A 12,742-nucleotide genomic window follows, 5' to 3' on the forward strand; every position below is an offset into this window, starting at 1 on the left:
AAATGTTGCTACAAATATTTTTATAGTAATAGTATTAAGTTTTATATGATTTATACAATGTAGATAGTTTTATCTATAGTTAAAAAGATATTTAATATTAAGATTTGGATTGATACAATAACACTCTGCTCTATTTATTTTTAATATTTGTAATGTAAAGAACTTACTCTTCATTGCGTTTTAAATTTAACGTGGCTACGTCAATGAGGGTTTATAGCATTGTTGGTAACATTGCAATGTGAGATGTGAAACTGTCAAATACTCAGGTGGTTATGTTTTGAGGTTATATTAAAAAATAAAAAAATATATTTTCAAATTTATTTCATTTTGAGTGTTGTAAATTGTGAATATCAAAATGGTACGCCATAATAATCAGTTACCTAACAATTTGACACAGCTTCAAAACCTGATAAAAAGGGATCCTGCATCATACAAAGAAGAATTTCACCAGCAACTAGCACACTTTGAAACAACATTGGAAATCTTCAATTTAAATCCAACTCAGTACAGTAAAAAATTGGATGAACAGGCAATGTTTTTGGCGCAAGTTGCGCAGTGTTATTTGAATGAAATGAAACTATTTCCACAAAAGATTGTGGATGTTTTAAAGAGACATAATACAGTCCTGCACAATGACATGAGACTTTCCTTATGTAAATGTCTTATATTACTAAGAAATAAAAATTTTATCACCCCATTTGATTTATTGGAATTGTTTTTTCAATTACTAAAATGTCAAGACAAGTTCTTGAGAGAATTTCTCAAAACTCATATCATAACAGACATCAAAAATATTAATATGAAACACAAAGACATGAAATTTAACTCAACCTTACAAAACTTCATATTTTCCATGCTACGGGACTCTGATACAAGGTCTGCTAAATTGTCCATAGATATTCTCATAGAACTTTATCAAAAGAACATTTGGAATGATCATAAAACAGTGAATATTATAGCTGATATAGGCTGCTTCTCTAAGGTAATGAAGGTTATGGTGGCTTCTTTGAAATTTTTCCTTGGAAAAGATGAAGAAGAAAAAGAAGCTTCTGATAGTGATGACGAAATTGATCCCAGAGATACAATGATTTCAAATAAATTCAATAAAAAAACAAGAAAAAGAGAAAAAATGGTAGACAAGGTTAAAAAGATTGCAAAGAAAATGAAAAAGAAGAAGCAAAAAGCTCCTTCATTTAATTTTTCTGCTCTGCATTTGATAAATAATCCCCAAGGATTTGCTGAAAAGCTTTTTAAGCAGTTGGAGACTTCAAATGACAGGTTTGAAGTCAAGTTGATGACATTGGATGTAATATCGAGGCTGATTGGGTTGCATAATTTGTTTTTGTTTAACTACTATCCATTTATTGCTAGATTACTTATGCCACACCAGAGAGAAGTTACAAGAATATTACAATTTGCAGCACAGGCTTCCCATGAACTTGTACCCCCTGAAGTGGTAGAACCAGTAATGAAAGCAATAGCAAATAATTTTATTACTGAAAGAAATTCAACTGATGTTATGGCTGTTGGTTTGAATGCAGTTAGAGAAATCTGTTTAAGATGTCCACTAGCTATCGGAGAAGATCTTCTGAGAGATTTAGTGCAGTACAAGAATTATAAAGAAAAATCTGTGATGATGGCGGCCAGATCATTAATTCAACTTTACAGACAGTCAATGCCTGAACTATTACATAAAAAAGATAGAGGAAGACCAACAGAAGCATCTATAGAAGTAAAATCTAAGAAGTATGGTGAAATAGAAGTAAAGGATCATATACCTGGTTCAGAAGTATTATTAGAAAAAGAAACTATTGAACCTAAAAAGAAAAATGAGAAGAAACATAAGAAAGGTAATGGTTCTGATAGTGAAGAATGGATAGATGTTGCATCTTCAGATTCAGAATTAGAAATATCAACAGATAGCGATGATACAGATGCAGCAGATGAAACTGATGATGAAAGTGAAGAAGCCAATGATGCTGATAATGATAATGAAACAGAAGAAAAACAAAATAATGATACTCTTACGAGTGAAAGAAAAGTTTTAAAAGCTAAAAGAAAGGCTAATCCTGAACAAGAGGACAAAACAAAACATGCCCGTGAAATTGCCATGGACACAATATTCACTGATGAAGACTTTAAACGAATTGAAGCAGCACAAGCTAAGAAACATGTGAAAGGTTTAAAACGTAAGAGTGTTGTTGAGGAAGAAAATGAAGATGGAGAACTTGTACAATTGTCAGCAATTGAAAATATTCATAAGAAAAGAAAGCATGATAAAAGTGCTAGACTTGAAACTGTTATGAAGGGTAGAGAAGAAAGAGATAAATTTGGATACAAAGATCGAAGAAAGAATATCCATTGTTCAAAAACAAACAGGGAAAAACGTAAGACTAAAAATTACCAGATGGTTAAACATAAAGCCAAGGGAAAAGTTAAGAGGTCCTTCAAAGACAAACAAATTGCTTTCAGAAATTATCTGGTTAAGCAAAAGAAAATGCGATAATATAGTTTTTTTTTTGTAAATCATAAGATTCATGTTATTTTAATTTCAATAATTACTTATATTAAAAAAAATCTTCAGTTTTATTTAAATCACCTTATTACAATAAATAAAATTGAATTGATAAATAATAATTTCGTCCTAGATGGGGACATTCCCTATAGACATAATTGGTTTTTTAGTCTGTCTACCTCCCAACTTGGAAAATAGAAAAGATTTATTTTCAAAATTGGATCACTTATTGACATAATAAAAATACTTTTATTTTTAAGCTTTTAACTTATATCTACTACTGCTTTCAAAGAAGTGGTGGAACAAACTACACTGCAGCATTTTCACCAGATGTCAGTTCACGTGGATGAATGCTCATTGTCTACATAAAGGAGGCTCTCAATCTGAACAGTCACTTACGTCAAGAAATCATAATTTGCAGAAACTAAGGGTTATAACCTAAGCTTAATTTAATATTTATTTCACATTTCTGGAGTAGCCCAGAGTGTACCTTAGACCATGATCCTGGATTAGGTATGTAAAGATTTTACATGAATGACCCAAGAACTGGTTCAGGTTTTTCATAACCTTTCACCAGGATGTCCCCAATTTGATTTTGTTAAATTTCAGTATTCTGTGTTTCTGTAGTAAATTGTATTAATATTATTACTGTATTAATTTTTCAACAATGTATTAATTTAGGTTGGTCAATGAAAAATTACTTATATGACAACATTTTTATTATGTACAAAAAATAAACACATGGACCAGAAAATTGTTCTGAAAATTGGTCTTGATTGTGCTTCTGCTAAATAAGCTGAGCTACTCAACACACAGTCCAAGCAGTCAAGGTCCCAGGATTAGCCGCTTTATCTATACTATAGGTCTTTAGGGACTTTTCATTAATGTTGTGTAATTTGTGGATATGTCCCGAAAAAAAAAGGTTAACCATAAAGACAGTGTGAGAGAGAGAAGACAGATGCCTTTTTAAATAGCTCCACATATGTGATCACAGATAAATATTATGAACTTGCAACTTGCTTCAGTGGTCCTTCTAAATATTGGGCTAATGCATTAATTTTCTCTTTCAATATTCCAAATCCAACAGTCTCTTTGGCATAAAGGCACAAAAGTAAGTTGGCCACTTGTGTTATTGCAATTTTACCATTTGTACAGTCAACAAATATTACATGGAGTCTGTCTTCTTTGAACACATTTCTTCCTTGTTTTTCATACGCTGACCAAATGTTGCTAGCTATAGCTGCAGTTACTCTTGCATCTTTGTCGTTATAGCCTGAATACGCCAAAAGCGCACCTTGGTGATTCAGTAATCTAAAGAATAGAAAACATAAGTATACATAAGAAGTTCAAACAAAATTACAGCTGCATTTTGCGAACTTATTAGAGAATTTGTCAAATGAAAAGAAATAAAATTTTGTTAAATATTTACAATGTGTTTTCTACGCCGCCAGTATTTGCCTGACTTAGGACTTGAGTTAATGCTTTTGGTTTAAGCATAATGATTTATGACTTAAGCAATTTATTTTAAATGTAAATTTCTTGGAAATTAATTCTATGAATTTTTCCTATTCTTATCTACAAACAAGTTATTTTTGTAAGTTACCTATGTGAAATCTACGAATAACATGACAGATATGTAGGTAGAGAAATGACTTTGACGTTTCCAATATTTTTTAAGCCAAGACGTATACATAAATATGTCTAAGCAGGATGTGTTTTAATTTTTTGCACTAAAAAAAAGTTTGCTTTGAAGTGCTGACTTCATTTTTAATCAATATCGGGTAAGTATTAATTATAATTATTTTTTTCTTTTTTAGGTTTGTTTTAATTGTATTCTCTCTAATTAGTTTGTAATACTTTTTTTTTTGCCTGTTTATATCAAATTCAAAAATTCAAAATTTTTATTCATTATTATAGGATTATAGGATACTATTATATCGCTTAATAATTGTCGTATGGTTTAACAACTTGGTTGACGTCAAATAAATTACTTAAAAACTAAGTTTACTGCCGCTTCCAAGGCGTCAGTGCAGAAGAAGCGGTAACAAACTGCACTGCAGCATTTTCTTCAACAACGTCAACTTCACAATATTATTTATCTGGCAACACAGCGTTTCCATGGAAACATGTTTGTTTGTTTTCAGCTCGGAACATTGTTCTTTCTAATAACTTTTTTTTCCGAATTTGATATGATTGTTCAGTAGTGCAATTAATACATATAGACTATTTACGCTACTTGAAATATAACCATGACATTGTATATAGATACGCGACTGTCATTTTCTGATGCCAATGTAATATCTACAGTAGGCTCCTGGCATCCATCACTACCACTTCTTGCAATAGGTTCATACAACCAAGAAAAAGGCGGATTTGTTACAATCTTTCAAGAAAATGTAAGTTAACTATCTCAACATATTCACGTATTCTTATTTGACAATACTTATAGTCTTAAATTACTTATACCTATGAAACTGTGGTGAAATCTATATGCCACAAGTCACAAAAAAATAATAAATCACGCGGCGCTATCAGTAAAAACCGGGAAAAACCTTAATCGCGCAAGCAAAGATTTCACGGATTGGAGCATATATACAACCTCCGACACAACATCGTTGGAGCTGCGGTCCCCAGTCATAACACCTAGCCTGGTGGATGATCTTTATCCTTTGGTCGCGGTTGAGCCGAATCATCGCTTCTGCTACAAAACTTTTCGCAACAGTCCACATTTGAAGTGGCGATAGTTACAACGAAGATATATAGGGTATCTTCACAGGGAAGCCAGGTACAGGCAAAACGCAGCTGCCCCACCACATAGAAAAGGATTTGTACATTTATATTTATTGCCTCTGCCTGGCCACAGAATACAATTGTTGTTTGCTTGCAGGGACTTGCATTGGAAGGCTGTGAATGGCCTACATTATTATCAAACCAAGTTACAGCTTTAGCTTGGCACCCTTCAAGACGATTATTGGTTGTTGGATGGGATGGAGGTGAACTTTATATCTGGTTGGAATATTCCTGGGCTCGTCTAGAAGCTCCACATAATGCTGCTCTTACAACTGTAGCATTCAGTATTGGAGGAGGTCGATTGCTTGCTTCAGACGCAGCTGGATCTTTATCAGGGTGGCAGTCGGCTTCTGGTGCACCATTGACATCCTTTCACCATCAACTTGGTGATGTTATAACTCATGTGTCTTATTGTACTCCTCGCCCGAACAGCGATTCTTCAATAAGAGGTCTTGCCCGAGCTGCTGTTGCTGGAGATGAAAATGCCCTGGATACTTTAGCAGCATGGCGACCTCGCACTACAGCTAGAATGAGAGAAGGTGCTCAACCTGATAATCATGCATGCTACGCTGCACAAGATAATGGTGTCATATTGTACATTGATCAGGCTGGAGCATGTTCAGAAGTTCTCAATGCTCCTGGGAATATTATATTCATGGGTGTCATCAATAGTATATATCTTCTTGTTGCTTGGGAATCAGGAGGAGCTTTGAGCCTTACAAGGTTTATCACTGCTGAAGATGGCTTGTTAACTACAGACACCCATGTCAGGATGGCAGCTAGAAATGGCCAGTGTATAGTACTTGCTGGGAATTTTAATGTAGCTGTTATTACTGGTGAAAACCTTATCAGAGTTTGGGATAGTGAGACTGGGGATAATGATGCTTTACCTAATGAAAAAGAGGAAATAGCTGCAGGGGGCATCTTTACTAGTATTTGTTACTGCAATTTAAGTGATACTCTTTGCTGTGGCACTTCACAGGGCAATCTCTACTTGTGGAGGAGAGATCACAGAAATCAATGGAAACTGATAAGTAGCACTTCTATTAAAGGTACAGTAAAAGAAGTTACCTGGGGTTCAGAAGGCCTAATGAATCCACTCTTACATGTCAATTGTATAACCAGTGCATTCATTTTGAGAGAACAGCCTGTCTGCTGGGGCTATTCAGCAAATGTTTGGATGGTGCAGAAGTCCGCCAATGAGATAGCTATTTGCAATAAAGATAATATACCATCGAGCATAACTACTACAATCACAGTGCGTGCTTTTGCATTCAAAGATCAGTATGTAGCATTGGGGGATGGGAAAGTTGTTCAGGTAATTGTTTTTTTCAATTATCTATTACTTATAAATATGTACTTATACAAACATATGTCATTTCTAATTAAAATAATATATGTATATTTATATAATATATATATATATATATATAATATAAATATATATATATATTTCTAATTGGTTGATTATGATTCAGGTCAAACTTATTTATTGTGGATATAGGCACAGAATGGTTAATATTATTGACCATTCATATAGTATACTAATAATGAAAAAACAATATACATACAATTTATGACCTGTTCTTGCTTAACATATAAATAGGGTACTTAAGTGTATAAATAAAAATAACATATTTATTGTATTTGTTTTCAGATTTGGATGTGTAGTAAGGAAAGTGACACAAAATTTTCCCTCATTAGAAGTTTTCCTTGGAAAACTGATGTCCTGATTATCTACAACGATGTTCTCGTAGGCGTTGTTAATCCTCATATAGAATGTTACACCATCACAGGAAACAGTTTGGGAATACTTCCAAGTTCTGAAGGCGAAGGAGAACCTATTGGCATCACAAACACAAATAAGTTTATTGTTATTGCCACTATGGATGGTACACTTAAGTTAGCAGAAATTACTAAAAAGGGTCTTAGAATGCCATATCCTCCGAAAAATTGTTATCAAATGATTGAAGATTTTGGAGAAGTGATGCGGGCGTCAGTAAATTCATCAGGCAGATATATTTGCTTGAGCATAGCGAATGCGGGCCTGGCGCCAGATCCCAGGCTCTACCTTTGGGATGTTGCTAATGATGTCATCACAAATACATTGATGTCAGATAATTCAAGCCCTCCATATCAAAGTGTCCCAATCGCAATATTATGGGATAATAATGATCCAAGAGTAGTAGCTGTACACATGAGATCAGCTGATTTAGATAAGGTTCACTTATTTTTCTGCCATGAAGGTAGCCTGTATGAATACAAAAATTGGTGTGTATCATCTGAAGAATATTTTATGGCAGATTTTATGTTATGCAATGTACACGCACCACACGTCGTTATTTTATCGCAACAAAATCTAAAGAAAATACCAATGCGTGAATTTGAAGGCCGAAGCGAATCTGATACAGCAAATATCCGTCAAGTGTTAGATTTCCTTTATTATATGACAACGGGTCATTTGGAGAAAGCTGTTGTTGTTGGAACTAATATTTCAGGAGGTAAGGGAACAATAATTTGGGATAGTTTAGCTAAAGAATGCGTATCCCGTAAGCGACCAGATGTAGGGGCGGTGTGTTTGAGTAAAATGGGCGACATCAAAGGCGCTTTGATGATGCGTAAAGCAATGAGCGATGATAATTTAGATGATACATGTAAAATCGCCATTCTCGCTGTAAATCTTGGTATGACGGAAGAAGCAGAAAATTTATTCAGGGAGGCAGGGCGACCAGATCTCGTCACTAGACTAATATCTGCGAAAGAAGGCGGTCTGATTGAAATAACCAATGGAACTCATGAAGGAGAAAATATACTTTTAATAAAAAGTGCTCAGCATAAATTGGCAAAAGTTCTATGGGCTAATGGAGAAACTGGACCAGCTTTAAAATTATTCGAGAGTGCGGGGACTTTGGTACCACATGTGCCAAGAATGTTAATTGCTCAAGGCCAGGCTTCAGTATTGGCCCAATATGTAGCGAATTCTAACGATGTCTCCCTTATAACATGGTGGGGTCATTACCTCGAAAGTGTGGGGGATATGGATGGTGCTTTGGAATCGTATGTTCGCGCCAATGACTATGGCGAGCAGACTAGGCTTCTTTGTCACATGGATCGTATAGAGGAAGCCGAGAAATTGTGTCATAAGAATCCAGCATCCTTATATCAAATGGCTCGTTATTTGGAAATGCAACCAGACAAAACTGAAAGTGCTGTAAAGGTGGGTACTTTACACAGGTGTTTCTTAGTCTTTGCAATTAATAAAGAGTGGAGACTTGAGACTAATGCTAGACTAGACACTAGTATTGATGGTAAAGATTGTAAATGTCAATCATGGGAGAAGCGATATCACCATCTTAATCTCATCTCCATCATTCAGCAAAGTGGCTTAACGCAACCATTATCAGTCTTGTCTGTCTAACCTCTGAGGCATAAAAACGTGACATATGTAGATATGTATTTCAGATGTACATAAAATGTGGCGCGATATCGTCCGCCATTCGCGTAGCGGCGGAGGCGAGCGCGTGGAATCTCGTGTGGCGCGCCGGTTCATCGTCGCCTGCGCACGCGCTGCACGCCGCTTCCATATTGGAAAACGCGGGGCAGGCTGAACGAGCTATAGCCGCGTATCAGAAAGCAGGTGTGTGGTATTTTGATAAAAATGCTATGTCTCACCAGGTTTTGAACTTGTTGTTCATCGACCTGCGCTCTCTCATTTCCACATGTCCTCAGTTGCACCCGGAGCCTGAAGTCCGTTTCAACAATTATCTCTTTAGTTTGTGCGTTTTAAATTGCAATCTTTTCTGATAAGTAATTACAAAGAGTCGGTATTCGGAATTATTCTATAAATTTCACCAGAATAGATTAGGACCATTCTCATATTAAACAAAGACTAGTAAGTAATTAGTCGTGCAACAAAAAAATCAGGACCAAATCTTTTTACAGTATAGTAAATCCAATCTTATATTGCATTAAGCGAACCATTTGAATCTCAAGTTCATTATAAAGACACAGCTGAACGTGGCCTTTCGGTCTTATCACAGCTGTTGGCTCTGTGTATCCCACTAGGGATAAAGACATGTGTGTAGGTATGTAAGCGGACCATCCGTTTTCATTAAGTTTAAAATATATCACAATTACAACTTTTAGGTAAACCCCACATGGCTCTGAAGTTAGCCCTAAGTAGCGGCGATACTAACGCGATGGTGGCGGCGGTGGAGTCGCTGGGGGAGCGAGTGGAGCCCGAGGTGGCGCACACGCTCGCCGCGCACCTCCGCAACGCCGACCGACACTCGCACGCCGCCGCGCTGCTCGCCACCGCCGGACAGGTAGGCTGCTAGCTCAATTTATCATGTCTAATGTGATATTTTGACCTTGGGAAGTAAAGTAGCGGCGACAATTATAAGTTGGAGCGAATGGAACCCTACTCTTTATAAACGCGCGTTAAAATTATAAAAAAAAAAAACTAGTGCAATATACATTGCCGTTATTACCTGCGACGTTTTACTAAAACGTTATAGAGGCGCCCAACGTGGGGCCACTGTTACACTATTATATATTGGGTTTTCATTTCTACGCCTAAATATTTAAAAAAACTTTCATTCTAAGACACTTAAATAATTCACTGCATTCTAAACGCTAATAACATCATTCTCGTTTTACTTACTTTTTGTAAATGTAAACAGAAAAAATATTGTGATTTCAGTACGAAGAAGCGTTAGACATAGTCGAACAGTCTTCAGCGCCGTTGACAGAGGATCTGAGCGAGCGTTTGGCGGCTCCAGCCGGCACGAGCGGCAGAGACGCGCTGCTGCGGCGGCTAGCTGACGTGCTCGGCGCGCGCGGGCTCTACCATCAGGCTGCTAAGCGACTGGCCACTGCTGGGGATAAGGTTTGCATTGTAACTTCTGTAATTATATTTTTTTTATTTCTCTACCACAGTAAGGTTGTAGCAGGACTTCCACAGCCACCACCAAAACGAGCATCTGTTTCTAAACCTGGCAATCTTCTTTCACTTAACACTTTCAGGCAGGCGCAATGCGTTGGCTGATGCGCTCTGGCGACGCGGACCGCATTGCGACGTTCGCGGCAGCAACACGCGACCGCGCGGCACAACTGCTGGCTGCAGACTACCTGAGACGCCACGCTGATTGGCGGACACGGCCCGACCTCGTGCGGCATATCGTACACTTCTATACGAGGGCGAAAGTGTACACAAAACTGGCGGCTTTCTACGCCGACTGCGCCAAGATGGAGGCTGATGAGTTTGAAGTGATTATATTTGTTTACTTGCTTTGGCTTCGTCTACATGTCGCACTGTTTTAAGGTAATAGAAATCTAAAGAAAGTTGGAACATCCAATATATTCTTTAGGATGGAATCCTGCCAGTTGAACGCAATACGTTATTAGCCCTAGACAAATCGGACATAATAATATATATTTTTTTGATATCGATGATAAATCACAGTTTGTCTACTAGCGTTCACGTTAATTACTTACTTCTACTAAAGTAAAAGTTAAGTTTCCAATAAGTTATGTTCTAATTTACCTTATTTTTCAGAACTATGAAAAGGCTCTTGAGGCGCTAAAAGAAGCTGCGAAATGCCTATCAAAGTCTTCGGACCCTGAATCAGGTATGTATTTTAAGTAAATTTTAATAAATAAATATATCAGAAACCAACGCTGTTTTGAACGTATCTATAGGTATTATTTTCTATTGTTTTAGGTGCTCAAACTGTGGCGCTACAAGAACAAAGTACACTAGTCAAACGTTACTTAGACGTTCGGAAGACATTAGAAGCTGGTGAAATAAATACCGGTAAGTTTCGTGTTCACGAAAAGTACGATACGATTTTATCACAAGCTACCTGCACTTAACCTATAAGTAAGTAGGTACCTACCTATATAAGTTACCTGCACAACACAACTTCTATTTTTAAATACAGTTAACGACAGAGAAATATGATCCCCTGTGCTCAATTCTGGCCATTGATATTTGAGTCTAATATTTGTATGGTATTTAATAAAGTGCATCAAGCTGATAGTTCAAGAACTGAAATTGGCACTATGAGTTCATACATACTTACATGAAATCACGCCTCTTTCCCGGAGGGGTAGGCAGAGACTACCTCTTTCCACTTGCCACGATCTCTGCATATTTCCTTCGCTTCATCCACATTCATAACTCTTCATGCAAGCTCGGCGGTTTCGGCACTATGAGTTTCCTTAGCTAAACCACACATCAGTCAACAACATTGTTCATACAAACTGAAACCGTAGGTTTTCAATCGTTGACTGTGTATTTTTTTAACCACCTTTAAAAAGGTGGTTCTTAGTTTGACCTGTATGTATGTAACTATGAATGATTTGTCCGCAATCATCTCGCGTTTCGCTGACACGATTTTGATTTTCAGAAAAGTGTTTGTTACAAAACCGATAAGGTTTTAGAAATTTTACCGACTTCAAAATGGACGATGTCGATTGGAGACGAATCTCTTTTTATTTTATATTAGTTATCACTACCTATTGATCATTATATTTTTAATTTTTAGGAGTAACAGGTGGCCAGCAATTGCTTCGCGCCGTCGTGGGCCGCTCTGGTCTGATAACTGAAGAAAAAGTACTGAAGTTGCTTATACAATACGCGCTGAACCACCCAGAAGCACCAAGTATGTATTGCACAAAACATTGTTGTTCTTACTCTTGAAAATTATATTGAGTTTGAGTTTGTCTTGAATAATATGTAGGTACTAACTTATACAGTAATTCGGCTTTAAATTTGTGAACAACATATTACAGGCGAAACTTAACGCTTTTGGTACCTATTGCGTAATTAACAACAATAAATTAGAACCAATATCTTACCGAATACCGGTTTTTAAATTTTTTAATACAATAAGGACTTTGTTTTAAACATGATTTTCTTTTTTGGCATAGATTTCGAACAGCAGCTTCGAGCATTACAAAAACAGCCAGAAGAAGAACGCCGATCTACTGATTCTCCTGATCAAAGCATAGAAGAAATAATTTAATTTTTGCTAAGATTACCTTAGTTATATAGTTAATAAGTAGAGATGTATTTAGCGAATGTAATTTTATTAACAAAGTACCTTCTAAGTAGGAACGAGAGTGGTACTAGAGATTCTGAATTTGTGATTTGTAACTTATTCCGTCCTTTAATAAATGAAAGTGCTTTAAATTTATATTTTTGAAATAAACCTGTAAATCCTGTAACCCCTGTAACAATGTCACATTATGCCTGTCTATATACTTATTCGTCACAGTCGATGCGACCATCCGTCATTTCGGTAAGAAATATCAATATAGAACTAGGATCATGGCTAAAAGGGAAAATCACAGGATTTGTAGAGTGTGGTGTCAATGTAATCGTTTTTCTCTATCCTATCTATCTATCTATCAATCAAATGGGCTATCCAATGC

The 12,742-nt window shown here is 36.4% G+C and overlaps 3 protein-coding genes across 3 annotated transcripts; 2 read left to right on the forward strand and 1 right to left on the reverse strand.

Annotated features, from left to right (window-relative positions):
* Nucleotides 1-243: 243 nt before the first annotated feature.
* Nucleotides 244-3,420, forward strand: LOC106142458 (protein SDA1 homolog). Its single transcript, XM_013344217.2, has one exon. The coding sequence runs from the start codon at nucleotides 356-358 to the stop codon at nucleotides 2,504-2,506; it is 2,151 nt and encodes a 716-aa protein (XP_013199671.1). The 5' UTR covers nucleotides 244-355; the 3' UTR covers nucleotides 2,507-3,420.
* LOC106142459 (ragulator complex protein LAMTOR2 homolog) lies at nucleotides 3,264-4,143 on the reverse strand. Its single transcript, XM_013344218.2, has 2 exons — nucleotides 3,945-4,143; nucleotides 3,264-3,826 (listed from the first exon to the last, which is right to left on the reverse strand). The coding sequence occupies exons 1-2, from the start codon at nucleotides 4,010-4,012 to the stop codon at nucleotides 3,517-3,519; spliced, it is 378 nt and encodes a 125-aa protein (XP_013199672.1). The 5' UTR covers nucleotides 4,013-4,143; the 3' UTR covers nucleotides 3,264-3,516.
* Nucleotides 4,144-4,667: 524 nt separating this feature from the next.
* On the forward strand, nucleotides 4,668-12,488 carry LOC106142460 (intraflagellar transport protein 140 homolog). The gene is made up of 11 exons (XM_013344219.2): nucleotides 4,668-4,911; nucleotides 5,403-6,623; nucleotides 6,963-8,522; nucleotides 8,768-8,942; nucleotides 9,452-9,630; nucleotides 10,008-10,193; nucleotides 10,331-10,573; nucleotides 10,863-10,935; nucleotides 11,028-11,120; nucleotides 11,854-11,970; nucleotides 12,239-12,488. The coding sequence occupies exons 1-11, from the start codon at nucleotides 4,765-4,767 to the stop codon at nucleotides 12,331-12,333; spliced, it is 4,089 nt and encodes a 1,362-aa protein (XP_013199673.2). The 5' UTR covers nucleotides 4,668-4,764; the 3' UTR covers nucleotides 12,334-12,488.
* The last annotated feature ends 254 nt before the right edge of the window (nucleotides 12,489-12,742 follow it).

Source organism: Amyelois transitella, chromosome 12 (genome assembly GCF_032362555.1).
Source record: "Amyelois transitella isolate CPQ chromosome 12, ilAmyTran1.1, whole genome shotgun sequence".
In the NCBI taxonomy this organism is placed as follows: Eukaryota; Metazoa; Arthropoda; class Insecta; order Lepidoptera; family Pyralidae; genus Amyelois; species Amyelois transitella.